The sequence below is a fragment of the Sabethes cyaneus genome, chromosome 2 (genome assembly GCF_943734655.1).
Source record: "Sabethes cyaneus chromosome 2, idSabCyanKW18_F2, whole genome shotgun sequence".
In the NCBI taxonomy this organism is placed as follows: Eukaryota; Metazoa; Arthropoda; class Insecta; order Diptera; family Culicidae; genus Sabethes; species Sabethes cyaneus.
Window position 1 is genome coordinate 4,842,856 of NC_071354.1, and position 12,324 is coordinate 4,855,179.

At 36.8% G+C, this 12,324-nt stretch overlaps 3 protein-coding genes across 3 annotated transcripts; 1 reads left to right on the forward strand and 2 right to left on the reverse strand.

The window, feature by feature from the left end:
• The first annotated feature begins 2,279 nt into the window (after positions 1-2,279).
• LOC128737979 (uncharacterized) lies at positions 2,280-3,329 on the forward strand. Its single transcript, XM_053832772.1, has one exon. It carries the CDS (start codon positions 2,280-2,282, stop codon positions 3,327-3,329), a length of 1,050 nt encoding a protein of 349 aa, XP_053688747.1.
• Positions 3,330-3,430: 101 nt separating this feature from the next.
• LOC128738908 (uncharacterized) lies at positions 3,431-4,645 on the reverse strand. Its single transcript, XM_053834386.1, has 2 exons — positions 4,469-4,645; positions 3,431-4,411 (listed from the first exon to the last, which is right to left on the reverse strand). The coding sequence occupies exons 1-2, from the start codon at positions 4,643-4,645 to the stop codon at positions 3,431-3,433; spliced, it is 1,158 nt and encodes a 385-aa protein (XP_053690361.1).
• Positions 4,646-6,160: 1,515 nt separating this feature from the next.
• LOC128738059 (uncharacterized) lies at positions 6,161-8,041 on the reverse strand. The gene is made up of 2 exons (XM_053832886.1): positions 7,673-8,041; positions 6,161-6,517 (listed from the first exon to the last, which is right to left on the reverse strand). Exons 1-2 carry the CDS (start codon positions 8,006-8,008, stop codon positions 6,161-6,163), a joined length of 693 nt encoding a protein of 230 aa, XP_053688861.1. The 5' UTR covers positions 8,009-8,041.
• Positions 8,042-12,324: the final 4,283 nt, after the last annotated feature.

A 12,324-nucleotide genomic window follows, 5' to 3' on the forward strand; every position in this document is an offset into this window, starting at 1 on the left:
GTCGATGTAGGACTACTTGTAGTATTAAGGAGGAAATGCTTCAATCGAGTGGAGCATAACTATAAGCGTAACAATCATTGCGGCAAGAAGCTTATCGGAAAACTTTGCTTGTATAATTCAATTGCCTTCAGGCAGGGATAACATTTATATCTAAACAACTTTGTTGGAATAGCACGTTTAGCAAAACTTGTATATTTCATTGTTGTTTTTCAATACTCTGAATACGTATAGCCGGTTTGCATTTATTTCAGACTCTGAAACGATAAGAGAAGAATAGTTTAGAACCGCTGAACAGACCTGCGAATTGCAATGTGCAAGATCTTAATTAGTTTTCGTTTCCGTTTCTGTTTCATTATCCTGATTTGTATAATCTATTGAAATGCTCAACGAAAATTTTCCGAATCTCACAACATGTATGTATATAGCGAAAGAAAATACATTTCTTATAGGATGTAATATATTACGTACAGATTAAATCTCTCGATGTGCTTATAGCCCCACTTTTGCGCTTTCCACCCTCATTTCGTTGACGCCATCCGATATGTCAATCACTTTTCTTTTCACGGCATATTTCGCACTTTATGCTACTCCAACGTGCCTCCTTTGAAAGCAATTTTCTTTTCCGGATACTACGAATGCCGGATCACATGCGTCAGCACACAAAGTAATCAATATTTTCAAGTGCTTGTTGATGTGAGAGCATACATTTTAAATTGATGTAACAGGATTTATCAAACATTTAACATTCACGAACTGGAAGTGAAATGGTTCTGAACAAAATTCCTTTTCACAAAACTCTACCTAATTCGATATTTTCCCCGGTTTTCACAGTCTTTTTTAAAACCTAAAATTGTTCCTTGCTTCGTAAAAGTGATATGATGTCGCGTTGTATGTAACTAAGTTAGTCAACTATTGCTTTTTGTAGGAGAGTTCGTTACCGAGAACATAGTTTCACAACTGCAAAAAGCGTAATGTTCACGAGTTGTACGAAAAAAGACATAATATAGAGAAAATTCGTACACGGTTCTCCTGATCTGGAAGGATTCCCATTGCAACGGAAACCCGCTGCTCGCACAACTCTCAGAGTATTTCCGGCTTCCATTGCATCACAATAGGGGAGGCAGGCATTTCATTGTATTTTCTACTGAAACTAATCAATTGTGTTTGAATGGTTTGAGTATAGTTTGAACCAGTTTACAGTCAAAACTTTGGCTTGACTAGAAAGCGCTCTCGAAGCTGTTGTCTTTTTGTTTGCATGTTAAAAAATACACAAAAAAGTAATTTTTACACATTAAACCCAAGCTTCCCCTGTATTCCTTTCTGGGCAACAGCTGGTGTTAAAGCGTAAAATATTTAAAACCTCTCAACCAAAATTGGAGAATCACTCTCCAAGAGTATTTTTAGATGAATTCAAATTTAGTTGAATTTGGTTAAATCGCACTGCGATTTTCTTGAAATTATTTTAAATCTAAGGGAAAATATATATGTATTGAAAAGTTTAGATGTTTTATCGTACATTTATCCAATTTGCGTCCCATAACATTGTTTCACGCTTCGCCAGTCAAAATCTAATATTTCTCTTAAGGATTCGTGACATGTTCTGCGCATGCGATGGAATAGTGAAGATATAAACAGTAGAACCGAAACACTTTCATAATTCAGTAAAATGAAATAAAAATCGGATCTCTAATTTCAGCAGTGAATGCAATTTGAAACGCATTCATAAAGTAGCTTGTGTATCAGCTTACCTACATTCCTTTTGTTTGACCACCAGATAAATGCAATAAATCTGTCGAGTTGCAAAATTATCTTGATATGGGATGTTTTGCTTTTAGTCTCTTCAGAGATAAGACAGGAATGTGCACAATTAACATTCCTCATCGCTGAGCAAATGTATACTTTACTAATGGTACTATACTTGGAGATATTTTCAACACAACAGGGATTGCAACAAAGAGATGTCAGTCAAGCCTGCGAGAAAGTTTAATCCCATTTGAATATTGCGGCGGTTATGAAAAATCCGCATAGGGCGGCGGTGATAACGCGCTCAAAAGATACCCGCGAGATAAACGCAATGTCAAAAGTCAGGTTGTTTTGTTTTTTTTTCATTTGCTAATCGAGTTCAACTAAACATGTTGTATACGGATGATTCTAAATATTTTATTGGTAAATAATTCCATGAAACTTCTTCAGAAATGGATCATTAATAATCCTGAATTGAAATTTTTACACAATTTTTACAGGTATGTGAATTCTCTTGTGGCGATCTCTAACTCTAAATGGCCGGAATACGCGAAAATGTTTTTGGTCGTCATGCTTCCGTTAACACCGTTTACCACTGTCTCTACGGATATTATTATTTGGGCGTCAACAAGTCTACATTAGCTAAAATTTATGCTAAACATCGTTCCACAATTTCTCAATGGATTCGGCTGTATGAGGAAAATAAGTATTTTAGTCGAAAGGAAAGAGAAAAAGTATACTTGGAATTTGGCCCGAAGGAAAGGTCTTGGATTGTGGATTTGTACCGAAATTGTCCTATTCTGTACCTCTACGAAACCAAAGAACGATTTCAAAGGACATTTCATAAGTCTATCAGCACTGCTTCGATCAGCCGGATCCTGCATGCAGAAGGTTATAGCTGGAAAGTACTGGAAAGACGAGCAATTCAACTACGGCAACGAGATATCTACCGATTTCATTCAGATATGAGCATCATAAAATGGGATATACACAACCTGGTGTTTTTTGATGAAGTATCTTTTGATAACCGTGGCATGCTTCGCACTAAAGGTTATGCACCATTGGGAAAACGACTTATATTTCGTGGGGAGTTTAATAGGCGCCCTAGATGCTCAATGTTAAGTTTCTTGGGATGCAATGGGATTATTGAAACCTTTTCCACTGAAGGTACTTTCACGCGGCAAAAATTTTTTGATTGCGTTCGCTCATTTGTGTTGAGTGGAGTAGTAAAACGACACCCAGGACAATATAGTACATTGATAATGGATGGCGCTCGTATTCATTGTCATAAGGCAATTGTAGAGTACCTACGATCATTAGGTATTAATGTCATCTTTTTACCAGCATATGCTCCTTTTTATAATCCCATCGAGTACATATTTGGCTACCTTAAAAGGCATCTTAAAAAAACATATGTTGAGAATAGCTCTAAAGATATGATTATTTACATTTGTGAGGCTTTGGGTCATTTCAAAAACTTTAATTGCTCGAATATCTTTAAAAAATGTGGGTATTTCCCCGGAGGAATTTTTGATCCCAGCATTGGTTTGGGTCAAGATATGAGAACATTTGGATTCAAAACATAAATTAAATAGTGTAAGGATATCGACCTTTGTACAGTATCTTTAATTTTATATATATTATATATAAATATTTCTTTATTCGTTTAGAAACTTAAAAGAAATTTTTACTCATGGTCTACATCAATAGAATCTGTTACTGATTGTGCCAACTCTACAGAAAACTTATTTTCCCTTACTGATATTGAACTATTCATGGCAGTGAGCATGTTTTCATATTCAACCTGCTTTTCCTGTAGCATCGAGATTCGCTGGCCGATAACGGATGTTATGTTTACCAATTGCTGATGATCTTCTTTTAGATCATGTAATACTTTCACATAAACATTATTTACAGTGGAAGCTACCTGCATATCTAATCTCGCCTTTGCCAAAAGAACATCGCTGTGAACAGGAACCGTACTGAAAAGTCCAATAATATGCTGGGGTGGTGTTTGTCGCATCAAGTCATCGCGCATGTTTAGTGGTTTGCTGCAAATCCAGTTTGCCCAGCATCCCCAATTGACGTCATCAGCACTCAAATAACGTCCATGGCGACCCTTAAGCTCTTCTTTGATTTCATTAAGTGATGTTATAGATTCAGCCCCTGCACGGTCTGTTGATTGCGAGCGTAGCAATTGGCTCTCCAATAAGTTCCATTTTTGAAGCGTAGAAACAGCATCAGAGTATTTGTACAAAATAACTGTTACGTCTTTCGTCAGCCAGTTTTGGAGTGCATGGCCATCAACTTTAGAAGGTGCAATATTTCGCTTGCTGACTTTATCGTGGAACGTCATGAATTTATCGCAGTCTTTATACATAGGTGGATCTTCCCATTTTAACTCTCCTCTATCATCGGTCGTATCCGGAAAAATAACCCCGCGATAAATAAATTTGGTACAATATTGCCAAATCTGTTCGAGTACGTCATCCACATAGTCGCTGGATACCATTATGTTACCGCACCGTTCGAAAGACTTCTGGTTTTTAAATTTTTTTTCGTAAACAACGCCTTTGAAGCAATATTGTTTATCCTTCTCCATGGATCCAAGCAACAGCTCCTCTGGCACTGCTAAAACACTTCGATTTCCGGGTTTGTTCGTTTTTCTCTAGAAAGGAATAATAATAATTTAATTATACAAGATAAGACATTAAAATGGACTTACTCGTTTAGCTGGATTTGATGGTCCGGGTTCCGAACAGAGCAGTGCAGTAGTATCACCACTGTCGCCAGCATTAAAACTATCAAACGTATTTTGTCCGTCGAGATCCTCGAGGAATTCCACCTCATAATCGACATGATCGAACTCGTGTTCTTCCTCAGTCAGTTTTTCACGTTCCATATAGTTTCCGTTGGAGGCAATTGTAAACTGCAATGTCCACCAGAAATAAAACCAAATCGAGTTATCTGGAATGTATAGTCAGGAAAACAGATGACAGGTGCGTGTAAGTTTTACCCAATGAGATATTAAAAGGTATAGAAGAAAAAGGTATTTGTGGGTATTTACTATAAAGATATCAAGATATCGATTATCACACTAGCTACGACGTCAAATAACCGCACCAAACAATGGAGTTTGTTTTTAAAATTAAGCGTTGCTCTGTTTCGACATTGCTGAACTATCAATTTAGAAAATATTAGAAAAATATTTGACATTGCATTAATACCCTGTTTGCAGCATTTTCTCACCTGCATATAACGCATTGACTTTAATGTTAAGCGGTTACATTATGACAACTTGATCCAACATGTCAAGATAATCGCATTTTGAGGATTTTTCTTGCAAGCTGCAATAACGATAACCTCGCTTGTGAGCCAGTTACTGCAACCAGAGAATCGGAATTTTTCCGTCCCGGGGAGGTTCGTCATAAATGAACCAAATAATAGTTGTTTATCACTCTTGATGGATAGTTTTTACAATTATTCGATCATATGCCATGAACGGAGTTTACACGTGCAGCATCTCGAAAAGCTGTTATTTGATTTTCTCAAATTAAGTAAAATATTTTTGAAAGCAGTTTGCATGCGCAATACTAACGAAAATTGTTAAACTGTCAATTTTCTGCGGGAGAAAAAGTACATAATAGTACTTAAACACGACAATCGATCGTTACACAATTCGCCTCTGTGTCCATCCAAGATTTAAAGTCTCCGTAAACAAATAAAAACTGACCGACCGATCATTACATAGCGGAAAAGTTTTAGGTGATTATTATAGAAACCGAAACCCTTTTGCTATAGAAAATGTGTAAAAAACACAATGCAAAAAATTTAATCTTTAATTTGTTCTTGGTTGAAATTATCTAGTAAAAAACTGCCACTGCAGATCACTCGAAATTATGGAGGATTTCGTGGCGTATGTTAAATCAGTTGCCCGAGGCCATCAAGCTGATTAAAATAAATCTTATAGCGTTTTTGTTTTTTGACCTGTGTTAGTTCCAACTCGACCACTGAATAAACAAACGTTTTCAGGTTGTCAGTGTATTGCTCATGGCAGGGTTGAAACTGTAAAAATACCCAGAGCGAACCTGTCGTCTAAAAAGTTCAACCCAGAGCGAAACTAAGTTCAAGAATCTCCCAGTTTGGGTAAAGAGGAACAGTGCACAACGGTCTGAAGCGTTGCTTCAATGACCCTTGCTTACCTAATTTGCCGCAGTTTTCACTTTACGCCTTGTTCCATTCTGTTTGGATACTATCAAACATATTTTTTTCGTTACTTTATTAAAATAACTTTTAATAAAAGAAAAAAAGTGAGTATTCGAGCGAGACGAAGAAAGCATTAGAGCTGGGTGCTTATTTATTAATTTATATATATTAAGTTATTAAATTAAAGCAATATACAAACGCAACACGTGCTTCAACTGTTCACTTGATCGTAGGTTGGGCTCATCGCATTCATTCCGTTGATCTCGTCCGCAGCATCAAGATCTTGCAGTGCTGCCTGGTACAGCAAGTTGTTGATCTGATGCTTCACATTTAGCTGCGTTCTAGGGCGAAGCTTTCGTATCTCATTCGTCACATACTCTGCGTATATCGCTAGATCGTCTTTCTCCACCGGTTCGTTCAAAACATCGTAAGCTTCTTCGGCGGGATCGTCCATAAAAGCAGCCGCAGGCTTTCGTTTTTTACGCGAGCTTGTCGATATCAGGGAGGTGTCAAATTCTGTTTTGCAGGTTAAAATAGCTTCTTCTTTTGTGGCTTTATCATAATTATCCTAAATAAATAAATAAAAAAAGAAGATATGTAACTTAAATGTGAACCGTGTAACAATGACTTTATTAACGTTTTATTTGAAAACCGTAATAATGCAGTCAAACATTTTGGGTGTGCACTTCTGGTCACTCAATCAACGTTTCATCAACCTTCATGCAGCCAATAAACAATGTTATTTAAAGTTGAGAATAGTTAAAAAAAAGTCTCCATCTACATCAGCTATTCGCTATGACGGCACCGTACGACCTCTTTTTCACTTACAGAACTGCCCGTAGCTGAATGCCTGAAAATTATTTCTGTCTTTTGCGCTCTTTAACAAATCGCTATTCCTAGTTACCTGCTACAGCATCTTCAACCAGGGATAAACGATCGGGCAAGGTCATTTGTTATCCCACATCACTCAACTTCCAGCGGAAGGAGCGTGCTCATAAGCGGGGCAGCGATGTGGAATAGCATACCTTTGGCCGTTAGGCAATTACCATCCTTAGCCTTATTTAAAAAACACCTCAATTAGAGATAATATTTTTATATTGCGACATTTGTCCCTATTTAGACTACCCCGATTTACACGATTATCACAGTCTAATCTCGCACACGATTTCGCTGAAGAAAAATGAAGTGAAAAAGAAGAAGGAAAAAGAAGTCAAACTCATAAGTTGATTAAACTAAAAGCCTCTCTAGTGTCAGATTAACAGTGCAAAACGCGGTATGTTGCAATAAATGATTATCACAGTAGTCTAAATAGTCATAAAAGGGGCAATACTACTTTATAATTTTAATCTGTAGCTTAATATTTGTTTACCCACTTGATGTTTTATAAATGTGCTTTCCTTGACCTGAGTAAAAGCAATGTAGCTAACAGGTTTTCGTCATATTATTGAAATAATAAATTACAAATTCTGCTTCACGCTAACTTAAAAATAATGAAGGTGTCTCCACTGCGGCGCCGTCATAGCGAATAGTTGTTACTTGGTATACACAAGTATTTCAATAAGTGAACGATGACTGTGCCGGTTTTCAGGCGAAACAATAAAAAGCAGGTATCTGGCACGCAGCCAGTATAAATAACAATTTATTGTCAGTGGGACTGACGGCTGCGTTTTTAACCACAGGAATACATAGCCAATGTTAGCCAGTTACCTGAATACACACTTACCTCGATGTAAGAATCAGTGAACATTCCTTTTCTATCAGCAGTATCCGCCGAAAGAAGAAATTGTAATGATCCATAGAAGCACCATTGGGTTTTTGGAGAACGTCCCTGTCCAGCGGCTAGTTTCACCGCCTTATGCTCGCGGTGGAACTGGCTGCGCAGGTTTTTGATTTTCTGCTTGATTTCTGCAATAGTGCAGCCCAAGACTTTCGTCATTTCCTTAAAAACATCGAGCTTTTTACTGTTTAATTTATACTCCGGCAATGACTGATTCCACAAGATTTCATTATTGTGGTACAGCTCAATGAGCTTCAACGTAGTTTCACTTGTCCACTCCATTATGTGATTATATAAACAAACGCAAACACAACAAATCAAGCTTCTTTGATACACGATGTAAACAGATATGCACTGGAAACAGCGTCAACAAGAGAAAACATTGGATGCGACAATAGGCAACAAATAGCATGCAACATGTTCCATGCCACACGTTGTCCTGAGAATGTCGCTCAAACAAAAATCCAAGGGGATGAAAACGTCTAACTTTTAGATAATGCTAATTCAGGATGGCGACTTCCAGAGCGAACTCGTCGTCTAAAAAGGTCAACTCTAGATAGAATTAACAAAAGAGCGAATGTCGCAAATGTAAACAAAACGAGTGAGAATTATTTATTGCTGGACCAGCATAGGAAAATCAACCCTCACTCGGTTTGTTTACGCTTGCGACATTCGCCCTTTTGTTAATTCTATCTTCAACTTGAGTGATAAAACAATCAAACGTTCGATTTGAATTGGAACGAACCTATTGGTTGGACCTCGGCAAAAGCAACAACGCTAAAAATACAGCAGTTTCCCGGATAAGGCGGTGGTTGGTGCTATACGTCCACCGGACCGCATTTCCTTGGTTTATTTTTAATACGGTACCGTGGACCCCCGTTCGTTTGACCGTCTTTAATCTGAACACTTTAATTTGAACCCCGTTGGTTTGCACGACGTGCAAATCAGAGATGCCATATTTTCTGAACAAAAGTCTGGAACTGCTCGAAAACCGAAAAAATCGAGCAGTTTTCCGGCTACTCGAATTTTTTGGTTTGAAAATAATCTGCGAAAATCTGCACACTTTTTTAGGAAGTCTGTGAAAGTTTAAAGAGCTTCGAACAAAAATCTGCACCAAAACAATAAAAGTCATAAAAACTGCAAATATCTGCAAATTTATAATGATCTGCAAGACCGTTCCAAAAATCTGGAATTTGCAGACAAATCTGCAAGTCTGGTATCCCTGGTGCAAATTAAAAATGGTTCAAATGTCATTCTCATTATGACATCATTTGCTTATGCAGACGATTTGTCTGTACTGAATCGTGTTCAGTAAAGCGTGTTCAAACTGTTTCACAATGCGTTTTCCCAACGATTATGGTAGAAATCTGATCGGAGAATGAAATATTCGTTGCTTGCAACTGCCAACTGAATCAAACCACCAAAACAATAACAAAGAACAGAGCAGCCAGTTCACACAAACTCCAGCATATTTAAGGTTACCAGTTGTTCAAATTAAAAGCTAACTCCGTTAGTTTGCATGATGAGGAATCGTTCAAACGAACGGGGGTCCACTGTAGTTAGCAAGTAATTGACTTTAATAATATGTCAAAAATCAGTTTTGTTGATCGCTAAACAGCTGCGAAATCGAGGTGAGAGTACAGTGGACCCCCGTTCGTTTGAACGATACCTCATGCAAACTAACGGGGTTACTTTTTAATTTGAACAACTGGCCACCCTAAATATGCTGCAACTCGTATGAATGTTATTGCTTTGATTGTTTGATTTAGTTGGCAGTTGCGAGCAGCGAATATTTCATTCTCCGATCGGATTTCTATCATAATCGTTGGGAAAACGGAATGTGAAACAGATTAAAGACGCTAGAAGGTCAGTACAAACAAATCGTGTTTATGTGCATTGTGTGCATAAGCAAATGATGTCATGTTGAGAATGACATTTGAACCATTTTTAATTGGCAAGTCGTGCAAACCAACGGGGTTCAAATCAAAAAGGGTTCTGATTATAAACGGTCAAACGAACAGGGGTCCACGGTACAGCACCACCCATCGCTTTATTCGGGGGATTCCGGTAGTTTTGTTATGGCATGACTTACCCGAACTGACCGATTCGACTTGGTATTGGTACCCACTTTCTGATTGGAAGGGTTAAAAGAGTAGAATCAATATATATAGAATGCCAGTGTCGCTGTTTTTCTACAGGACTCATTGTGGTAAACATGGTACTAACAATCTGTATCAAGTCTGTGAATCGGGAGCTTCATTGTCAAAGTTGCTCATTGTTATTTATCTGTTCTTTATCTGTGCGCTGGTTGGTGCTGTCATCAGTGCGCCCATCGCTGTGTTTGCATGCCAGTGAAAAGTTTTTGAACGCTAATTTTCTTTTCATCCGGATGATTGAACCCCAAAACTGCACCTGTTTGCACCGATTTTTTCAGAAATTTGAAGCCAGCGAAGTTTACAATCACATTACTTGGCAGCCATATTCGAAATTTTAAACTGGTTGTCAAAGTTTGACAATGAGATTCCCCTTTGGATGAATCTCAGGCACACACACATATGCATATATAATGTAAATACATTATCTGAATATGTGGTAAACGCGCACTGCAGCGACACTGGCATTCTATATATATTGATTATACTGTTAAAAGCAATGAGTCGTCATTGATTCTATGAACTTCGGGAGCAGTTTTCAGGAACAGTTTTTGGGCACAAGAGTTTTGCTTTTAAAAATGTATTCCCTACATTTTTACCTTTGTTATACTATATTACCTTTGTTATACTATAACAAAGGTTTAAAAATTGGTCGAAAAACACGAAATTGATCCGAGGCCCGGAGGGCCAAGTCACATATACCAATCGATAGGGTTCGACGATTTGAGCAATGTCTGTGTGTGTGTGTGTGTGTGTGTGTGTGTGTGTGTGTGTGTGTGTGTGTGTGTGTGTGTGTGTGTGTGTGTGTGTGTGTGTGTGTGTGTGTGTGTGTGTGTGTGTGTGTGTGTGTGTGTGTGTGTGTGTGTGTGTGTGTGTGTGTATGTATGTAATGATTTTTTCTATCGCCTGTTTCTCAGAGATGGCTGAACCGAACGGTTCGCTATTACTTTTGTTTGAAAGGTGTTATTGTCTAGTAGATCACTATTGAGTTGTTTCGTGATACGACATTTCGTTTAAAAGTTATAAGCAAAAATGTGAAAAATACGTGACACTGGTTTCTTCGGAAATACATGACCGATTTCAACGATCTTAGTATCAAATGAAAGCCCTTATTAAAGCTAAATTGTTCAGGAATTTTCAATTGAATACAAACAAGTAGTTTAAAAGTTATGCTTAAAAAACCTGTTTTGACAAGGTAATAATTATCGCCTGTTTCTTAGAGATGGCCAAACCGATTTATAAGCTATTAGTCTCATTTGAAAGATAATATATCCTAATAGATCACTATTGAATGGTTTTTTGATTGGACGTTTAATTCGAAAGTTATGAGCAACCGTATACACCACACCAAAAGTAACAATAATTTATAATGATTTTAACCTACATAATTCACCTAATTTCAATTATTTTAATATCAAACGAGAGGTTTTGACACCACGAATATATATGCAAAATTTCATAAGAATTGGTTTTACCGCTTAAAAGATATTAACCCTCGAACACTCGCGCCAACTTTTGTAACACAGTTACTCGCGCGCACAATAGCCCCAAACCAAAGAAAACGTGTGCACTAGAGTTTTGACTGGGAAAACTTGGTTTTAGGTTTATCGAACCTTTGGAAGAGTTTCTTGAAATTGAAAGCTCTATCGTCTGGTGGAATTTAAATTTTGATTAATCCCCCTAAAAATGAAATATAAAAAATATTTTTCTTCAGTGTCAATATAACACATTGATGTGTTCTGCAAAGTTATAGAGCATATTATTACAAGAAATTTTAGTAAAGATAGTACCCTTCTATCTCTGCAGAGAAGATAGAAATATCTTATTTATTGTATATGAATTTGTAAAACCAGTTTTTCTATTTTTCCTCTTTTTGTAATTGTTGTATGACTTTTTCATGTACTACAAATTTGTACAAATAGTAAAAATACACAACTTTGCTGAAAATAGTATACCTGTATGTTTGCTTGTTTAGAAACCGTAGAACTTTGATTATAAAGAATACCCTAATTTTGACTCCGAATCACTCGACTACCAGCAGACGGATACATTTTAAACATTTTACATTTGCTGATAGTTTTGCTGCATAAATTTTCCCAACAATTTAAATTATTAATGCATTGAATAATTATGATATTTTGCTCACAATAAGTTTGTTGAAGAATATACGTTAGTTAAACAACGATTTGTAACTTTATAACAATATGGCGTTGAAATTGATGAAAATTATTCAAGAAAACTCTATTCATGTGATATAAATAGAATGGCATTACAGGAAACTATGCATAGTTCTAAAACCTATAAACTAATAACTCAGATTAATAACAACTTACTAATCCTTACTCAGCAATTTCATGAAAAAAGGATGTATCAAAATTAAAGTGTTCCTATTTTGTTCAAATATTGTTAACTTAATCAATTTTTAAAAATTTTATGTAAACCAAC